We start from the raw sequence: 21,349 nt of genomic DNA, 5'->3' as shown, positions 1-21,349 counted from the left end.
TTCTGGTATTGTGCTTCTAGTTGGAAAATGGCTGAAATATTGAGAAAGCTTTTTAAAGAAAACATTTGAACAATGATATAAGATATGAAAAGGACGGTTTTTGGTACAGACAAAAAAGTTTTTCTGTTTAGCTAGAACAGTCTATAGGCAATGATACTGATTCTTCATGTGTATACCAAAAGGCCTCTCACATAACAGATAGTTAATAAATACTTGATGGTTAATGAATTGAATACATGTGTATGTGTACACTATGTTATTAACTAACTCATGAGGAAAATGGTAAGTTCTCAAGTCAATCAAATACAGAAAGGTAGACAGAATGCAGGAAATAGGAGAAGTAGAAGTATAATTTCTATAAGATATGTAAAGAATTATGCCTCTATTTACATGCCTTCATGCCATTTTTTATGGCTTAATAGAGTGAAGATAGTTTTTCTTTCTATATATATTTTTTACTTTTCTTATTCTATCTACTTCCCAACATAGTTTTCTTTAATAAACATTAAAATTTTAAACTCTTAGATTTAATATTTTAAGAAAATCTTTTTAGGGGAGAAAGCCTAGGGAGATGGCATGGGGACTTAAATTTAACAAATCTCTTCTATACTACATAATATACTAGGCATCTTATCTGTGTCGAGTTTAAAAAAATTCTTAATATAAATATAACTAATGAAGAAGGAATTTTGATTTGTGTTTCTCAAGTGATAAAACAGAAGCTAGAGCTATTACATTTTCCCCCAATCATATGGTATGAGCAGGCTTCACATCCAGGAGAGTACTGCTCTGAAGTCCGTCCATGCACACGTGCGTTTGTGTGTGTATGTGTGTGTGTGTGCACGCGCATGTGTACCTATGTGTGTTTTTCAGTTTAGTGTCTCAAGGTCACATAAAAATTTTACAAAAATGGCCATTTATTTCCTTACACATTAAGTTTAAGTAACACTAAAGAAAATTCATAGTTCTAAAGGTCTACTCGTATAACTTTTCTAAAATTTAGTATATCTGAGATATGAAGAGAAGATTTTCAGACTAAAACTAGCCAAACCTATTCTTGTGTCTCCATTTCTCCTTACAAGAATGTGAGTACTGTGACGGCAGGAATTTTTGTGTGTTCTCTTCATGATTTATCCTCACTCTCCTTTGCCAAAGGTATGAAGATCCATACGTTGTTTATTGAGGAATGGTGACAGCCTGACAGTGTTCCTTGTGTTGTTATTTTCTGTATGTGTTACATTGAGACATTTTGTATTCAATGAATGTACATCAGTACACTAACCATTATTTAGCTCAATCCAGAAATATAAGTAATGTTAATTCACCCTTGTCTCACATGCAAACTTACTGAATTTTAGCCCAAGTATTTTTTTTTTAAATGCAACAGATTGGAGTTTGTCTTGGAAGGGTGCTTCCATCTGTGAAAACTGTCATTGGAAGAAGGAAGAACACTTTAAAATAAATCCACCAGCTGTATTGATAATGTTGTAGTGCTATGAAGGCCTGGATATGATAGAACTATTTGTGAAATTAGTTATACCATATGAGAGAATATAGCTGGCTTGTGGGTTTTTCATGTTTCTTGATAATGACTGTAAAAACCATTAAAGTGTAGAGGTATGGCACCAATGCGGTTTCAAGCTATAACTTTAAAATAAAAAGCGAAGAATAAAAGTTAAGGTTATTTTAAAATTAACTTGCATGAATGGCACATGTTATACCTTAGAACATGTTTTATAACCCCCAATGAATAATAGAAAATTCTATTCTAAATAGAATTCTAAATATTCTAAATAGAATTCTAAATATTCTAAATAGAAACTTACCTACAAATAATGGGTAAGTTGATGGGATGGAAAACATCCAATGTGTAGTCTTTTGTTTTGATATAAATACAACAAACATATCAAACATCGTTTTTGTCTTTTAGATTTTGTTCAAAGAAGAGGTAAAAGACTTCATGCTTTATACATAAATCTATGCACAGAAGATCAAATATTTATATTTGATTCCTCCTAACATAGCTCTGTACATTTTTCTTCACACAATAGAAGGCTACAATGCTTGTGACTGATTGAATAACATGAAGAAACCAGTTGAAGTGATTCTATACTTTCTAGAAGGACACTGCTGGGGGGCCTTTAAAGTGCCCTTCTAAATTTAAATTTTATAGCCTTTCCTTTTTAGAAAAGCTTAAGAGCTCGCAGAATAGGAGTGAAACCTCTTGTTCAAAAGGAGGACTCAAGAAATGTTCCCACTTACTATAGAGAGACAAAGTTGATATTAATCTTTGTGAGAGATGGATTGCAAATGTGACTTCTGAATCATTGCTTAATGTAGGCTCAGCCCATTTTCATGTTTCTGTGTTGTGATACATGCCAGTGCTTTTCTTTTTTTAGGTGTGATCATGTCTGCCCCTTCTATTCCCTATCTTTGCACTCCCTTTCTGAGAATTTCCGCATGATCTATACAGTAATCTTTCCAGTTAGTGCCTTAATACTGTCACCTTCTTTTAAAAAGTGGCAATTAAATACTAAACCCTTAGGTTGGTAGTCAAGATTCTCCATAACTAGTTGCAAACACTTTTTTCAAATATATCTTCTAATCATCATTTCCTAAGTGAGTGAAAGAACTACTGTAGCAAAATTGCCCAATCATTATGCCACGACATTTCTGAACTTTCTTGAATATTTACTGATATCAGTCCAGAATGACTCATATGTCATTCTCTCTCTTCTTAGTCCTGTCACCCAGAATCATTTTGACAGCCACCCATTTAAAACTGATTTTAAACCTCAGCCTGAAATGACTACTTTCTCTGATACCAAAACATCTTGATGTCAGGAAGCATATATTTGCCTTTTAAAAAAATTCTTGTGGTTCTTTTTATTTACAAAGCATTTACTAATTCTTATTAATTTTTAAAAATTTCATACCCTCCCACAATTTCATTGTAAGGGTTACACTTGGAGTTGTAAGAATGTTGAAGAATTACCAGACAGTTTCATCCTCAGTGATATGCTCTGATAGGTCAGGCCCTAGTAGTTTCACAGCTGTAGCAAATCATGAGTCATGAGTGTAATTTTAATGTTTTATTTGTTGCACTTTTTAAACATATATCTCTTTCTCTTCTTGTGTCATCATTTTGTGTAATCTTGAAACTCAATTTGGGGTTCATAAAACAATCAATACTCTGTGGAAAGATCCCTAGGTGTCTAATTATATTATATTATTTCTGTGCTTTTTTTGGGGGGGTGGGGGAGGTAATATCCTTAAAAGTAATCTGCAGTTGACATTTTTCCCCCATGATAGTGTTTTTATATTACAAGGTTGTTTCTCATTATGAAATAGTCATAATGAGTCAGTGAGTCAGTCAATAAATATTTGTTAATCAAAAATGTCAAATGTTCCTGAGAGGTCAAATAAGAAGAGGAAAGAATACTGACAATGACTTTGAGATTTTTCTCTAGCAGTGATTAACTGCTTAGTTGTTGGCTGAGTGAGGGGATCGATGGGCTTAAACAGGAACTAGGGTTGTTTTCTTAGGAATACACCAGTTAATTTTAAGTTAGCAGTTGTTTATCATGACTGTTTTTCAGTAAAACTATCCAAAACCAGAAACTGAGGCCAATAAAGTAAGTTTGTATTATTTATTATCATACTAAAACATTTTTAAATACAAGGTGATATCTAAGTATTATTTAATTTTCTAGGAAAAAGAACCATTGGTTGACTCTTCTATTTAATATTAATTAAAAGTTGAGACTGCCATTTTACATCTAAACTTGTAGATTTGTGTATGGTAGAGATTTATTTTGAAAGTATTTGTGAGGAGTTTGTATAAACTGTTATTGAAATATTCTGTAGAATTAACCATTTAAGTCATGTCAGCCTCAAATGTCCTTTGAGTCATTTTTACTCTATTAACGATTCCTTATTTATTGAGTCAAGTAAAATCTTTGGCACATTCTCCTTCTGTATGTGTAAGGGCGTAGTACTATGTTAACTATTGAAAATTATACTTTGACAGTTTAGTGCTTTATTATTGGTGCCTATTAGTGACATTAATGAAGATATAACAACGACTGGAAAATATGACCAAATTTTGGGGAACAAACAGACCTTAATCTCTGGAATTAAGAGAAAAAGACATTTACCTTATAGTAACTTTTTACTGTATTCATGGAAAGATCAAAGCTAAAGGAACTATGCAAGCAAAAAATCATCTAATGATATATAAAGCATAATTAATGGACCAGCTACATGCCCTCCTGTTTATATTGAAAAGAGCTATATGCATGTATTTTACATCAAGATATATAGTAGAGCTGAATAATAATACTGTAACTATATTTTATAATCTATTAAGTAATGAACAGTATGATTTAATATTACCGTATATCTTGGTTCTTAAGAAGTCAGAAATATGGCTTTGAATCCCGGCTCTACCACTTTTGCATATACTGTAAGATCTGTTGGCAAATTATTTACCTTTTCTACCTCAGTTACCTTATTTATGAATTTAATTTCATAACTCATTCCTCCTATGCATTAAGAAAATATGTATTGAAGAAGCATTCTTATGTGTCAGACATGGCTGTTGGTTGTTAAGGGGACACATTGATAAAGCAAATGCAGTTAAAACACCATGAATTGTGTTAAAAACATGCATTAAAATTTATTTTTAAATGTTTTATTCAGTTGTAGAATGTCAATTTGATTTTTTAAAGTAGATTACTTAGTATTTTGTTTATATTTTCAATTGTTCGTCTATTTTGTTTGCCTTTTCTTTGCCTGAATTTTCATCAATATTATTTTAGTCTTTTACTGCTAACTTCAATTACTGGATCACCTGTGAGTCTGCTTCATTTATTTATTTTTTCCTCTGATTATGAGACATTTAATTCTGTCTCATGCCTAGAAATTTTTGATTGAGTGGTGGGCATCTTATATAAGATGACTGGTGGTAAAGAATAAATAAAGGTCTGGAAAAGTGCCAGGAATGCACTAAAGAGTCAATAAATAGTAAAGGTTATTGTTGTTGTTTATAATCATCAGTATTTTGTAGTCTCTCAGAATTTGTATTTATTATTGAGGTTAATCATGGAAGCAATGCATGTGTTTTCAAAGACCTTCAGAAATATCTTAAAAGTTAAAGGAAAAATAAATGCATTAGTTTTATGTTGTTAAGTACATTCTACCATCTTTTAAAAATGCATTTTAGAGTGGTTTTATATTTATAGGAAAATTGTGATAAAAGTAGAAAGAGTTCCCATATACATCTGTACACAGTTGGAGGTATTACTAACATCTGACATTAGTATAGCACATTTGCTAAACATTTGTTAATGAAAGATTATTTATATATTATTAGTAACTAGTTCTATAGTTTCTCCACATGTCCACAGCTTTTACCCAATACCCTTTTTCTGATCTAGGATTCTGTCCAGACTAACAATTATATTTAGTTGTCATGTCTCTTTAGGATCCTCTTGACTGTTAAAGTTTCTCAAAAGTATCCTTATTTTTGATGTACTTGACAGTTTTGAGGAATACTGGTTAGGTCCAGTTCTTACTTTTGATTAGTGGAGAAAATGCTCCTGATATACTCAACGTATTATTCATTATTTAGTAAATAATGACATAGTTGTATAATTTCTGGACAAGTTGGATTCCAATCAGTCTTGATAAAATGGGTGTGATTCTAAGTTGCTCTGTAATAGTCACATATGCAGAAGGAAGTGCTGAGAGATGAACTAATCAAGATCTGGTCCAGGAATACCTATAAAATGAGTTTCATCTGCATCTCTAGTTAGTAGGATGTTATTGAAGGATGATAACACAGAATTCATAATACATAGTGTCCCTGGACGAGCCTGATGAATGAAGGGAAAGAGGGCCCTGGATGCTTTTAATTTATTTAAATGGAAGAAACCTGAGTATAACCTTTTTTTTTTTTTTAAGTTTTAAGATTTAAATTTTAAGCTTGTTCAAGCAATCTATCTAACTTAACCTTTGTTAAAAAAAAAGAATAATTCATGGTAGGGTATAGTCAGATGCCTTGTGAAAGAAAACTATAGAACATTTATATTTTAAATTTCAATTTTCCAAAATTGATTAATTGTTCATTTAATACACCACATATTGAATATTCATTCCTATCTGTTAGATACTCTGCTAGTGATTACTGATGGTTCTGATGGTCAACAGTATTGTAAAATCTGCATCTTAATATGTGTCTTGATCTTCAACCCAATTTCCTAATAGAAAAAATTAGGTCGTAATTTGAATGTTTAAGGTACATTGTTACATAATAAAATTTATTTTATTTTTGCAGAATTATTATGGAGCTGCTAAGATGATTTTTTCAGACAACCCACTTGGTCTGACCTGTGGAATGGTATGTCCAACCTCTGATCTTTGTGTAGGTGGATGCAATTTATATGCCACTGAAGAGGGACCAATTAATATTGGTGGATTACAACAGTTTGCTACTGAGGTATGTAAGATGTATGTGTACACATTTCTTTTTCCCTCCTTAAAGTATAAAAATGTTAAAATAACTTTAATCCTTGGTGCTTTGTTGATATCCAACAGTTTTAGTGTGATACACAGCTAAAGGGTAAGTATTTTGTGCCATAAACAGTATTTTTGTTCAACAACTTAGCTACAAAAAATGAAATTTTATAAAACCATATGTCAGACTAATTGCAATCCCAGAAGGTTATTAAAATACTTTGACTGAAAGTTACACAAATTAGAAGATCTGATACTAGAATTTCTTTATTAACTTTACAGTGGAGTGTGGTAAGGGGATCCCATTATGAAAGGGCTGTATTAACTGATTCTTTTCCCTGCAACTCTCTTTAATCTTTATGGCTTGGAATAATATATCAGTATTATTTTGTAATATTTTTTGAGTAATAGAAGTTAGAGAATTTTCAAAAACCCTGAAACTGAATAATATTATTTAACATTAGATTTTGTAGACTTATAGATTAGAAGTATGTTATTTGGATACAAGTATATAATGAAATACAATGAAAGCATTTTTTCACTGTTTATGCCATTAGTTTAGATCATGGTTTTCTCTTTTATGAATCCTTTGTAAATGACTTTGATTCTCTGGCACATCGTATTCTCTCTGGGGTCTCCTGTTCGGAGTCAACTACCAGGTCAAGTCCCATGTATCATTTAAATGATCAGCTTATATAGAGGTTACAGTAAGATTTTGCAACCCTTGGGGTCCGGTTGGCTAGAAGGCCAAATTAAATGCCTGTCAACCCTAGATTTTTAGTTAATGACTTCCCTATCTAGTTTTGTCAACTTAAACGCAACATATTCTTTCCTTTTAGGGCCCTTCCCATAATATCCTTCAAGCTTAAGTCTCACTTTGCTTTTAGTAATAAATCAGAGTTATTCCCTTCCTGCTTTCTGACAGGTTAATTCTAAAGAAGGGCTCCTGGGAATGAGAAAATAGAAACAATTTGAGGTTGTGAGTTGTTGCAATAAATTCTTGGATTTAATTTCTTTTTCTTACCAAATTCAGAATTGCATTAGGCTTACCTGACCAGGGCAAAGTATGATCTTTACTACCTGAGAAAATCCTTAGTTGATGGAGAAGATTTACTTGAATTCTTCCACATCTTTCTTTGGGGACCCCGCATCTTTTCATTGAACCAGGGCAAGCTTGCAAGGATGTAGTAAGTGAAAGGTCACACAACATGTATATGGACTAACACTGCATTTCAAAACAAAATGAGTTAATATAATATTATTAGTGTGTCAGTGACCTGGATGATAGAGAAAGAGAGAAACACCATTTCTCTGAGAACTCTCACTTGGTTTTAATAAATTCCTACCACCCCTTCCCAAAGCAAAGTCTATTTATTTAAGACATAGCATAGATTAGGATGGCATTAAATGCATTTTAAGTGAATCGTGGAATTTAGAATAGGAATATATTTTTTAAATTTCATTCCAGTTAAAGTTTGTCTAACTGTGGCTTCCAATATATTTATCAAATCATAAATAAAAATTTCCCAGTGAGACTATGTAAAAAAGCTTTCCATTCATTTTTCTTTAAGTTGGCCTCTTAGGGCAAATTAATTTAGAAAGTTCAGTAATCCCTAAGTCAGAGGGTGGTTCTCTTAAATTTACCCAGCTGTCAAAATTGTTGTGAAGATAAGCAAAACACAAACAGCATGTTAATTTAATACCAGTGAAAAAGAAAGGTATAATATAATGTGAAAATACCTTCATCAAACTATTAAGCTATTGATGTCAGTACTTAAGTCAAAGCTGAACATGAGGAAAATAATTTTCTGTTTTGATTGTTTGATAAAACAATACCTGGTTTTTGACCTTTAAAGAAATACTGACTCTGAGTGGTAAACACACAATACAATATATAATTTTACTAACCAATGTCACCCCAATAAATTAAATAAAAAAATTTAAAAATACACATTTATTTTTCAACCAAATTAAGTAAAGGTTAGGAAAGCAGACTTCAAATAGTATGATCGTTTTCAAAATTGTTTTTCCTATAACTCATAAGTGATTTTTAAAATATCAACTCTATAGTCTGCCATTATTGGTAAAATCCATACCTTATACCTTTCTATTTGAAGATGGGCATATGATTTGGAAGGACTGTAGTAGAAAAGAAATAAATCACACAAAGGATAGCCTGCAGCCTGCAGTAGAATCAGGAGACCAGCTGCTCTTTTTATTTATTTATTTTTTGTCCTGTGTTTTCATTATTATTCAATCCTTTGCAATCCCCACATCTGCAGTGACCTTGCTTCAGACACTTTTGTGTGCCTTTGGGACAAATAGGCTATAGGGTGATTCCAACTCTCTCTAGGAGGCAGTTTTTCTTAGTTCAATTAGGTCTAGCAGTATTGCTTCAAGATATTCGGCAGTAATAATATTAACTTCGTTTGGAATTTCTTATTAATCTCATGAGAGGTTTAACGTTTTTTTACACAAATGTGACCCTTGAAATTTTAATTTTAAAATGTGTTTGAGTATTTAATTGCATTTTTTAAGAAATATATTTATCACATAGAACAACTATACTTTCATTGCCTATCAAATTTAACTAACGAATTGTTGCAAAAAGAGAGTGAAATGAGAATAGACCTTTCTACTCATTTCCTCATGGGTGAATAGTAACTATAAGTAGATAATTAACTGCATTTCAAATCAGTTCCCTTCTATTGATATTAAAGAGTTATGAAGGCCATATAGAAACATTAAAATCAAAATTACAGGGCTCTAAAGTTCTAATTTAATTGTCAATGAGGGCCATAGGTCTGGTATTTAAACAATGCTGCCTCAATTATGAATTTTTAGGAATACATTAGATTATGAAATTGATATCTGAAAACAGCATTTGTTTTTTGCAATAAACACTCTGAGATTATTCATTTAATACCTACTAAATATACTATTTGTGAGGTATACGCTTCTTGATACTGTACTTTTAGTTTAGTTTTTATATTTTTAGTTGAGAATGACACTGACATGAAATTCCAGACTAAATCAGGTGACTCACTGAGAAGAGACTTACTCTTCAGATTTTTCTTTGATTATGTCTTTCAGTAAGTTTTTTATATCACCTCTCGTTTGACATTATCCAGTGCTTGTCCCACCATCATACACTATTTATACACCATCGTATACTATTTGCATTTATTTCTATATTTTATTGAATAAACAGTTTAAGTCAATTTGATCGTACTTATAATACAGTAAAAATACACTATTAAAATTTAAATAGCTAGTTGTTATGAGACTACATTAATGGACATTTTTCAATTACTTAAATTACATCAACATTTATATTTTCCTTAAATGCTACAATAATTAGTTGGAAGAATTGTGAATGAATAAGGAACATGCTTACTTGCATGTTTGTGATTGTTTTAATAGGACAAATATTTCTAACGTATCTTTTTTAAACATGGAGGTCTCTGAAAGCCTTCAACTTTTGCCTTGTATAAGCATATTCGAGGAGAATATAGAAATATGTATGCTAATAAATAATTGAGTATTTCATGTCTTCTCTCAAAAAACGTATTGTTGTGATACATGCCATCTACCAAATAGGAAAGTGGAGGCAAAGAAAAAGAATAAGCACAGTCCTCAAATTAAAACCAATTATTAAAAAATGTACATAAACTGAAATCTGAGACTGGATTCTAACTGCGTGTTTTACTGAATGCTCTATAAGTAAAATAATCCAATCACTGAGATACTTTGGGGAGTGAACGAGGACATTACTAATAATTAATCCAGTGCAGCAGGCACAAACCAGATTATCCCAGGCAAATTGGCTCCTATGAACATCCACTGTAATAAGCTCCTACTAGGTAAGGATTCAATTAATCAAGCAAACATTGATTGAGCATCGATCAGAACTAAGTGTTGTTGTAGGCTGCTTCTAAACTACAGGTCCTGAGAAACTACAATGTTTCTCAGGAAATAATAAAAGCCAACAACTGCAGTTTCGTGGCCAACTTAATAAGACATGTGCGTTTACATCAGCATCCTTGGACTGATAATCCAATCTTCATTAATTTTTGTCATTTGGTTTTAGAGGTGATTAGACCTTACTACAAAGGAAAGGATCACACAGGGCTGAAATGTAGTTAGGATACACCACACTTGCATAGCACTTCCATGCACTTTTGTGATATCTCACTTTGAAATGGGGATAAATAACCCTCGGACGTGTAAACTAGGTAATGTTTTACCCATTTTGGACATGAGGAAACAAAGGATCAAAGTGATTGAAAAACCATAGTTAACATTAAACGAACTACTGTTGCTCTAGAGAATGTTAGGTACTTTACTTAGAACTTGACTAATCCTCAAAATAACCCTCTAGGTAAATGCTAGCATTTCGTTTTATGTATGAGTAACAAGAGGTTCCATGAAATTCTTTAAATTCCACAAGCTCACATCTGATAAAGGCAGATAAAGAATACAACGCTAGTGCTTTAATTTGTATTATTTCACAAACTCTTTCTTGCCCCAGATAATGTTATAAGTTATCAATACAAACTCAGTGAAACCCAGGGTTTCTGGTTGCAAGTTCACAGTATTGCACCTTGTTGGCTCAGCCACATATACCTCAGTCACTGTACCTCACCACTCACGAAATGAGGTCACTGTGCCTCATTTTCTGTGAGACATGAAGCAACTATATTGAAATAGGTTGTGTAAGATGAACACATATGACTTAATTGTTTTCTTTGTTTATGCATGTTACCAAATAAAAGCTTTTATTTCTTCTTTTTTTCTCCTGGCCATTGAAGGATTATTGTATAGCCAGGATCCGGGTTTTGGGGTTCGATATGATAAATTGGAGTTTTTCTATGAAAAATTACACAAAAGCACCTCTGCAATATTTAAATACAGGGCCTTGGAAGGGGCCCATGCAATGAGGGACCCTGAAGCTTATGCTTATATCTAAAATTTTAATTTGGAAAGCCTAAGGCTGATTTTATGATAACTGATCTATAAGCAAATTTGAGAATGGGTCTAGCCAATTTACAATATAGTGGCAAACTGATCAGTAAGATTTATTGGTTTAAGTAGCTAATCTAAAATTAAAATATTACCATAAAATGAATAATAACCAATATTTATCACTAATACCTTTTCCAGGGCATTTATAAATAGAATGTGGATTAGAGAATATTTGTTAGAATACTGATATCTCACACTTGCCTCATGGTCCCAAACTTGTATCACCTTTGACTAAAGTTTCTCTATACTACTCCTATTTAAAACAGTACTATTAATAGTTTATGAATACTATTCATACTAAAATAAAAAGGGTAATTATTTCTGGGAGAAAGAAGATGTACATGAAAGATATATAGTAAACAGTAATAAAATCAATAGTTTGTACACTGATGAAATGTTGCTGTCAGGGATACAAATGTCAGTAGTATCTGTTAAGTCTTGATTTGTGTCTCTCCTTGATTTGTGTCTCTCTTTTTTTTTTTTTGGTCTTAACGCACGATTAAAAGAAAGGAATAATGTCTTGATAGATTTCAGTAAATATCTGACATTTTCCTCCAAAATCTTTCGAAATACTCATATATTAAAAATACTTAGTACTGACACAGTGATTGATAATAAAACTGTAGGACTGAATGAATTGCTGGATGATTATCATCACAATGTTTTAAAAATATATTATTTGTATCTGGTGCTTTAAAATGTAAAACTAAGTTTCAGAGATTTGAGGCAATAACTTTGAAATTTGACAAAATTGCATGCTGGTTATGATTATTTGTTTTACTTTTTTTTCTGAATTTGTTTTTATAAGTCCAAACATACATACTTTTGTGGGTACCTTACAGTTTAGAATGATGGAATTTCATTGATTTGAGTCTTAACAACTTAAAAATATGTACATTTTAATAAATATATTTTATGAATAGTAGTATATAAAGTATATTAAAGTAATATAAAGCAATGATATCATGTCAGTATGAGTCACTTTAAGAATTATGATGCTGTAAGTTATGATTTAAACCACCCATTTTTTCCAAAGTATAATGATAAAAGGAATATGATAAGCACACAATAAAAATTAATAGCTGAGATAAAGAGGAAAATAGATACCTTTAGGGGCCAGAAATGGTATAGAAATACTCAACAATAAATAGAGGAGTTGGGTCTCTCTCTGCCAGGTTCTGCATAAACAATCTGGAGCAAATGGGGGTCTGACTGGTGTGAGGTAAAAAGTACCAAAAACATTATGCATGGTAGACAGCTGGACTTTCCAATCCCAGTAGAAAGTTAGAAAAAGTAAATACAACTACTGTGCAGTGCTGGAGCCTCTGTGAAGCTGCAGAGAGAAGCAGAGAGGGCTATGCCTCAGTGCTTTTGCTGTGTGCCTGGTAGCACAGTAACTTTGTTCTGTGATACCTCTAAATGTTGCCTGGGGACTAGAACTAGTATGAAACCTGGTTATGCAGTTGGGGAGAGGTAGAGGAATGATGCTGGGTGGTGGGCACAACATATTTGATATAGAAAGAAAGATGGTAAGAAATAGCTTTACTCAGAAGAAGTCTGAAACAAAAAGTTCAAAAGGGACGATTATCAGAAGGGAAGGAGTGGGGGGATGGGTAAAAAAAGGGAAGGGGAGTATAGTCCATAATATTGTGATGAGTTTGCATGGTCACAGATCACTACTAGAATTAGTAGTGTGATCACATTGTAAGGTATAAAAATGTCAAATCACTATATTCTACACCTGAAACTAGTATAACCAATATAAGATTGTTTACCAACCATACTTATATATACTTAAATTAAAAAAAAAAAGCTAATGCTACCTATAATGATCAAAAGACTCAATCCAGTGTGGCCGGATGGCTCAATTGGCTAGAGCGTGAGCTCTGAACAACAGGGTTGCCGGTTCGATTCCCACATGGGCCAATGAGCTGTGCCCTCCACAACTAGATTGAAGTCAACGAGCTGCCGCTGAGCTGCCAGAGGGGTGGCTGGATGGCTCAGTTGGTAAGAGTGCGAGCTCTCAACAACAAGGTTGCCAGTTCAATTCCCGCATGGGATGGTGGGCAGCACCCCCGGTAATTAAGATTGAAAAACAGCGACTGGAGTTGGAGATGAGCTGCGCCATCCACAACTAGATTGAAGGACAATAACATGGAGTTGATGGGCCCTGGAAAAACACATTGTTCTCCAATATTCCCCAATAAAATTTATTAAAAAAAAAAAAACTCAACCCATAGATAACTTTACCCTAACGAATCACAAGTAATACCATAATTAGTCCTTTAAAATAAATAGGCATAAAATAAGAGCCCTAAAATAAGATTAAATCATGAAATAAATAATGAGTTTGGTATGAAAAATAGTTGATGGAAAATATTCACTGAAATGAAAATACCAATACAACTTAAGTTTTGAACTGGATACAGACACAGATATAATTGAACTAAAAAAAAAAAAAGATCTGAGAAATTCGATCATAGTACAGTAAAGAGATATAAATTTAAGAAGCTTAGAAGACTCCAGTATACATATAAAAAGAGTTCCTGAGGTAAAGAGCGATTGACAAAAGCAGCCTCAAAGCAGTTATGATGGAGAATTTTCCCCAGCAAAGGAGAGATGTAAATCCCTCATATGGACTCATGATTGTAATATTGTGAAATACTGAGGATCAGGAAAGAATCAGAGCTTCCAGGAAAGACTAAAAGAGATTACTTTAAAACCAAGTGACAATTAGACTGACCCCAGACTTCTCATCAGCATCAATAGCTATAGAAGCCAAGAGCACATATTTTTAAAGGACTAAGATAAAGAACTTTATTTCTCCTTTAACAACGAGGACATTAATCAACGTATTTTTCAGGTATTTGAAATCTAAATTGACATGGAAGGTGTTTGGGGTGGGGTTTGGGGAGTATGACGGGTGGTTAAGTGTGCTAAAGGACTTGCACGTTGGCAGGAGGAGAGAGGTCCTCAGTACCTCAAGAATATGTTTTTTTAAAACATTAAAATAGTTATGTTAAAAATTAAAAAGGAATCACAAAAAATATGGAAATACAATCTGTAACTTCCAAGCAATAATAGAAACAAAGTGGGGTGGGTGGAGAGAAAACTTAATCCAGTGAGAGACAGGAAACGAAAACTAAAACACTGAAGAGAAAGAAGCAAAGAAAAAGCATGGTAAACAGGAAAGAACAACAACAACAACAACAAAATGGGTAGTAGAAATACATCCAAATATATAATTAGTCACAGTAATTTATATTTATTAAATTTGTCTACTAAAACATAAGTGACTCTAGTATGTATTAAAATAAGTACCACAAACAGCTATAGCAAAACACTTGAAAATAAGGTGGCTGAAGAAATATATATACTCTGCAAACACTAAGCATAAGAAACTTAGTGTACTAATACTAATATGTAACAAAAGAAGAATTTTAAGGAAAACTGTTCATAAAAATAGAGAACTACGTAATAAAAAGAATAAATGTCTTAAAAATTAACTTATAAACTTCTATTTACATTACAACATAGGCTTACTCAAAGTTTGTGAGGTTTTACGTAAAGTTTATGAGATTGATTTAAGAAATCTATAAACATTCTTGTGCCCAACTACTATAGAGTGAGTGCAACCTTTTCATACACTTATGTAACAGTTATCAAAATTAACCATGTACTACATGAGAAACAGTTAAATATATACTTTTCTAAATAAGTATATACAAGCTATATTTTTCTACAACATAACTAAATTGGAAATAAAAAATAAAAATATAAAATGGAAACAATACCAAAAACAAATTTATGTTTGGAAATTTAAAAAACACATTTGTAAATAATTCATGGGTTAAAAAGATCATCATAATAGAAATTCCAAAATATTTAGACTTGATTGACAGCTTCCATTAACAATTTGTGAAATGCAGCCAATCATTTTTACATGAAAATTTGTTGTGTTAAATGTGCATAAGATAAAGATAAAGATTATGTATAAATAAACAGTGTTCATCTCAAGGAGCTAGAAAGAGAGCAAAAGAAAGGGTATGATGGTGGTGGTGGTGATGGTAAATGCTGAAAAAATAGAAGAATGGAAATGAATATAATAGAAAATAATGAAATGCAGCATAAAAGCAAAAAATGTTGATCTACAAAGCAAAAAGCTGACACTTTGGAAATATCTTAGTAAGTGATTGTCTGGCATATCCCATAAAACCAGTACATTTCAATTATGACTGTCTTCTAATTACTGTTCTTTTATTTTTTTATTGATCTGCTTATAAGTAGCATTGGCTCCATAGTTAATCACTGCTGCTGTTTCTAAAAAAAAATCGTATAAATACAGAACAGTCAGCTGAAGCTGATTGGATGGAGGAGGATCTCTCCAGGCCACCATGTCTCCATCATTCTGTATTGTTTCTCTGCTATCCTTTTGTCCCCAGCAAGCTGTAACAGGGATTGACTGGCCCTTGGCAGCTTTAGTTTCCAACTACAGCACTGAACACATATCTTAGTGTCTAGGTGTGAGGTAGTCTCTGGGTGAGAAGGATACAGAGGTGAACAAGGTAGAAATGATAGTAGCCCCAGGGAGCTCATTGCCTAGTGAGAAAGAAAATTAAGTCGGCAAATTACAAGGATGTGCTAAGAAAGGTCAGTGAGACAGTAGCTACCCTATTTCCCCGAAAATAAGACGCAGCCGGACAATCAGCTGTAATGCGTATTTTGGAGCAAAAATTAATATAAGACCCAGTATTTATATTATATTATATTATATTAATTATATTATATTATATTATATTATATTCCCAGTCTTATATTATCGTAAAATAAGACCAGGTCTTATTTTCAACTATTTCAACTATTTTCGACTTCAACTATTTAATTCAGTTGCAATCTCAAATATATATATATAATTCATGGTAAAGATATGAACTATAACGTAAGAATAATAACCTAAGAATCAGTTATGTTGCCTGTAAAATGAGCCATCATACCTAACTTTGAAGATTTTTAGGATTGGAGATAGGAATTTAAGCACCTAGGACAGTGCCTTATAAAGAGAAGGTGTTAATCCTAGGAAGTTATCATTGATTCATTCAGTCCTCCCAATAAATTGCTTAAGTAATTCTTACTCTCTTAATTTAGAGGTGATATTTAGAGTGGTGTAGGCTTCTCTGAGGTAACACATGCCATTTTATAAAAGGTTTGGCTCAGGTGTTATCTTTCCTCCCTTCTGGGTAAGATTTTCTTTCTTTTTTTTTTTTTTTTTTCCCTCATGGGCTCCAAGAGAACCATGTGTAAAAATGAACCCTACACATGACAGTTTGATTGTAATAATTTTTCTATATTTAAGACATATAAGCACTCTTTTACCTAGGGAGCTACTTACTGAAGGGTCTATGTTTGTCTTATACTGGTGTCTAGTGCACAGACGGCACATAAAGATATTTATAAAACTAAAGTAAAATTGAATGGAACAGAGTATTCTGATCCTAAAATTACACACTATGTTTACCATGCCAGCGATGTCTCACAATACTGGCTATTTTAGTAATAAGAAAATAATGAAACAACGTCTAAGAATTACTAATACATGAGTAATTTTGATAACTGAAAATTTGCCATAGCATGAAATGTTTCTTATTTCTGAGACATTTGAAACAAAGTTCCTACTTTTTGTGTCCCTTATGTAATTGTGAACAAAACTCTCAGGTAGCCCAAGAGTATTTCTTCTCAAAGGATGAGTGCAATGAATAGTATGTATTCATTATTTCTTTTGACTTATTTTACAAAAGGAAGCAAGTTTCAAAGAAAATTACATAGCAGTGTCTCCTAGAAGGCACATAATTTGAGGTAACTGAAGTTTGGATGCACAAATAGCAATCTTTCTCCATTCATGAATTCAAAAGATAACCAGACTGTCATACTGCTAATTAAATAACTCAAAGAAACTGAAACCAGCAAAATGAAAATCAATGTATTATTTTTATTAATATTTCCTTTAGACCTACACTGATGAAATAACGTCTGTAGAGAAATTATCAGAAATTATGTTTTATTTTACAATGAAATCAATTTAAATACTTGCAAAAATATAAACCTCTTAAGAGGTATGCAGAATATAACCATCCTTTTATAATTTATCTTTCAACTTACGGAGATAATCTGAAATTTCCAAGAATATTTTATTTGTCATGAGTTCCCAAAGTTTATTTTTGCTATTGCTTGGTTAATAAGAATGAACAGAGTAATTGAGGAAGAATTATAGCTACCAAACATTTGTGTTTATTTTCATTATGTACCATTTCAGAAAGAAAGATTAAAATGAAAAAGAGTTAACCTTAAATTACAATTGGTAAATATCTTTACATTTGTCATGTTACATCCCTTTTCATCTAGAGAGCGCTATATAATGATTAGAAAACTATAGTGTTTCTGTCTCCAGAATGTGAGGAGGCGTCGGGTAAAATCCCGTGGACCCTCTCTGTGTCTCAATCTTTCCATTTTTAAAATCAAGATAATCTCTCTCCCTTGTCTCAAAATAATGTGAAAATTATGGAGAAAATGCTAGTAAAGTCAATTTAGAGTGATGAAAGAAACGCACTTTTTAGATGAGTGAAAGATCAGAAATCACAGGGTAATTATGCAAGGAAATGTATTTTAAAATGCTCCTCAAGAAGAGTATTCACTTATAAATAACCTCCTTCTGTATCACTGATGAAGAACTGTCTTTCCTTGGTGACTGTTACTCATTTGTAGAGCCTATCACTGGTAGTTCAAGAATTTTGAAACTCACGAAAATCTCGTTGGATGCCTACTATGTGGTAGAATTCTACTATGCCCTAAGGTTACAGATCCGAGAAAAAACTCTTTGATTACATCATAACCCATAGGAAAAGTCAGATTGTAGCTCTGCTGTTAAGTGGGGGGAAAAAAATACACACACACACACACAGCCCCAGCAGAGTGCCTAACAAACAGTGTTCAGTTATTGGTAGCGAAACATAATTCCAACAGCAGTAAACCTAGTAATAAGCCCCCAACTAGCTCTTTCAGGGCTAATTCAAGGCTCTTTTCATTGTTTTCTATAACGCAGTGCTTTTATATTGTAGGGCTCTATAAATGTTGGTTATATACTACTGATGAAAAGTAAAATAATCTTAATATAGTCTAAGTGCTACAGCATTGGTAGGGAAGGGAACACCTTTAAAAGGATATAAACATAAAACATTTCAGTGGTTCACAGGATCATACTCCTTTTAATGCAGAGGAGTTTCTCAGGTCACAGAATAGCATGATAAAAAACCAGGTGGTGTAGTGCGGTGTTTCAGATACTTTATGAACAACTGGTGGTTTGTAAATTTAATTTATGAAGTATAACAACCAACTTTTGTTGTTAGTAGATGAACTATTATAAATGTATTAGACTTAGGAAAGATAAATTCATGTAATACTTTTTTTGGTTATGCATTCCCTATTGAAATATTTTATGTATATAGTGATTTCCTATTGAAAATCACTCTAAAAATTTGACAGCAACAGTGTTTAAAAGTTCAGGATTTGAAGTCAGATCCTGAAGTCAGATTTGGAGTCCGATGTGAAGTCAGACTTGGAATAAAATCCTTAGTATGTGAACTAGGCAACAGTTTCCTCATCTGGGAAGTGGAATTTATATTTGTAACCGCAAAACAGGACTACTGACGACTAAGATCATTTAAATAGAGACTTAGCATAAAGCCAGCACTTAGTATGTGCTCATACTTTGTACTCATAATATTGGCTTTCCTACTATTGTGGGAGAATACATATTGGGAATACTTTTCAATATTTATTTTACTGTTGCCAACAAATATTTTTTGCAAATGTGTTTATTTCACCTTTACATTTGAAGAATATTTTCCTTCTGAGAAAAATTCTAGATAGAAGGTACTTTCTTTCATTGCTCAAAAATACCACCTGTATGATGGCCATCATAAATGCCCTTGAAATCTTGAGAACAGGTCTGCCTTTGCTTCAAAACTCTTTGCTCCAGGCCTGTAGCCAACACAACTCTTCACACCTTTACATAAAAGTTTTCCAAAATCTGCACCCTGAGCATGCCGTGCACGGGTAAAATGTGTCCAGTCATTTTGATGGCAGTCATACAGCTGACCTGTTGAAAGACAGCTGGATGGATGGATGCTCATGGGATAGAAGATCAAACAGCTATCAATTTAAATAAATTTCTATAAACCATAAAAAAATACCATTTTATTGTCAGTAGAGTTACGTAGGTTTCAGGTGTACAATTCTGTATTACATCATCTATATATCACATTGTGTGTTCACCATCCAGAGTCAGTTCTCCTTCCATCACCATATATTTGATCCCCTTTACCCTCATCTACCAACCCCTTCTCCCCTTACCTTCTGGTAACCACTAAACTATTGCCTGTGTTTATGAGTTTTTGTTTTTTTCATGTGTTGGTCTTGTTCCTTTGTTGTTTCGAGTTTATATCCCACATATCAGTGAAGTCATATGGTTCTCAACTTTTTCTGTCACCCCAATAAACTGGAATTTAAAAAAAATATATCATTTTATTGTCTTCTAACTTCCATCGGTCCTTTTGAGAAGAAGGCTCTCAGATTTTATGCTGCTTACTGACAGTACTGTGTCTTTATTCTGCGGTGTTTTCAGTGCTTTATTTTTCTTACTTTGGTTACAGCACTTTTACTCTGATGTGTATAAGTTTCTTTAAATTGGTTTTAAAACTTCTGAATTTGTGCTTTGATGTCTTCTATTGGTTTCGAGAAATTCTTGGTGAACCTCTTCAAATATTTCATTTGCTTCATTTTGTCTTCTCCTTTTACAATTTCAGTTATGCATACATTAGATCTCTTTATTTTGTTCTTTTTGTCTCATGTTCCATTTTGTGCTTTCCACACTTTGGCCTAGATAGATTTTACTGACCCATCTTCAGTTCATTAGTCTCTTTGTGCTCACCTGTCCAATCTGCTTTTAAATACATTAATTTAGTTTTTAATTTTAATTTTACACTGTTTTCTTTTGTAAAATTTCTTTTTTCTTTTTACCAAATTACAGTTTCCTAGGGAAATTCACATTATTTTTCTAAAAAGATTTTTATTAAAATATAGCTAACATACAATATCGTATTAGTTTCAGGTGTACATCATAGTTATTCAACAGTACCCACATGGCACTATACAGAATTATTACCACATTATTGATGATATTCCCTATGCTAAAGATGTGCTCACCATGATAAGTCCACCAACCATCTAACACTGTACCACACTATCACAATATTATTGACTGTATTTCCTATGCTGTATATTATATCCCCAAGACTTTTTGTTTTATATCTGGAACTTTGAACCTTTTATTCTTCTTTATCTTTTTCCCGTTTTTTAATTTTTCAAATTAGAGTTTACATTTACTATTAATTTGCATTTGTTTAAGGTATTCAGCATAGTGGTTAGACATTTATATAATACAGGAAGTGATTCCCCTAACTAGTACCACTTGGCACTATACATAGTTATTACCATATTATTGATTATATTCCCTACAATTTATATCCTCATGACTATTTTGTAACTACCAATTTGTATTTCTTAATCCCTTCACCTTTTTTACCCTGCCCATAACCCCCCTTCCATCTATAACCCATCTGACACCATACATAGTTATTACAATATTATTGACTATATTCCTTATGTTATATCCTACATCCCCATGACTACTGTGTAACAACCAATTTGTACTTCTTAATCCCTTTCCTTTTTACTCACCCAAATCTCACTGCCA

At 32.5% G+C, this 21,349-nt stretch overlaps 1 protein-coding gene across 1 annotated transcript in view; it reads left to right on the top strand.

Moving 5' to 3' along the window:
• DPYD (dihydropyrimidine dehydrogenase) overlaps positions 1 to 21,349 on the top strand; it is an 830,145-nt gene that overhangs the window by 173,829 nt on the left and 634,967 nt on the right. The window contains 1 exon segment of the mRNA XM_033092743.1: positions 6,338 to 6,499. Within this exon segment, the coding sequence (XP_032948634.1) occupies positions 6,338 to 6,499 (162 nt within the window).

The sequence above is a fragment of the Rhinolophus ferrumequinum genome, chromosome 22 (genome assembly GCF_004115265.2).
Source record: "Rhinolophus ferrumequinum isolate MPI-CBG mRhiFer1 chromosome 22, mRhiFer1_v1.p, whole genome shotgun sequence".
Taxonomy (NCBI): Eukaryota; Metazoa; Chordata; class Mammalia; order Chiroptera; family Rhinolophidae; genus Rhinolophus; species Rhinolophus ferrumequinum.
This window is presented reverse-complemented; position numbering and strand designations above follow the sequence as displayed.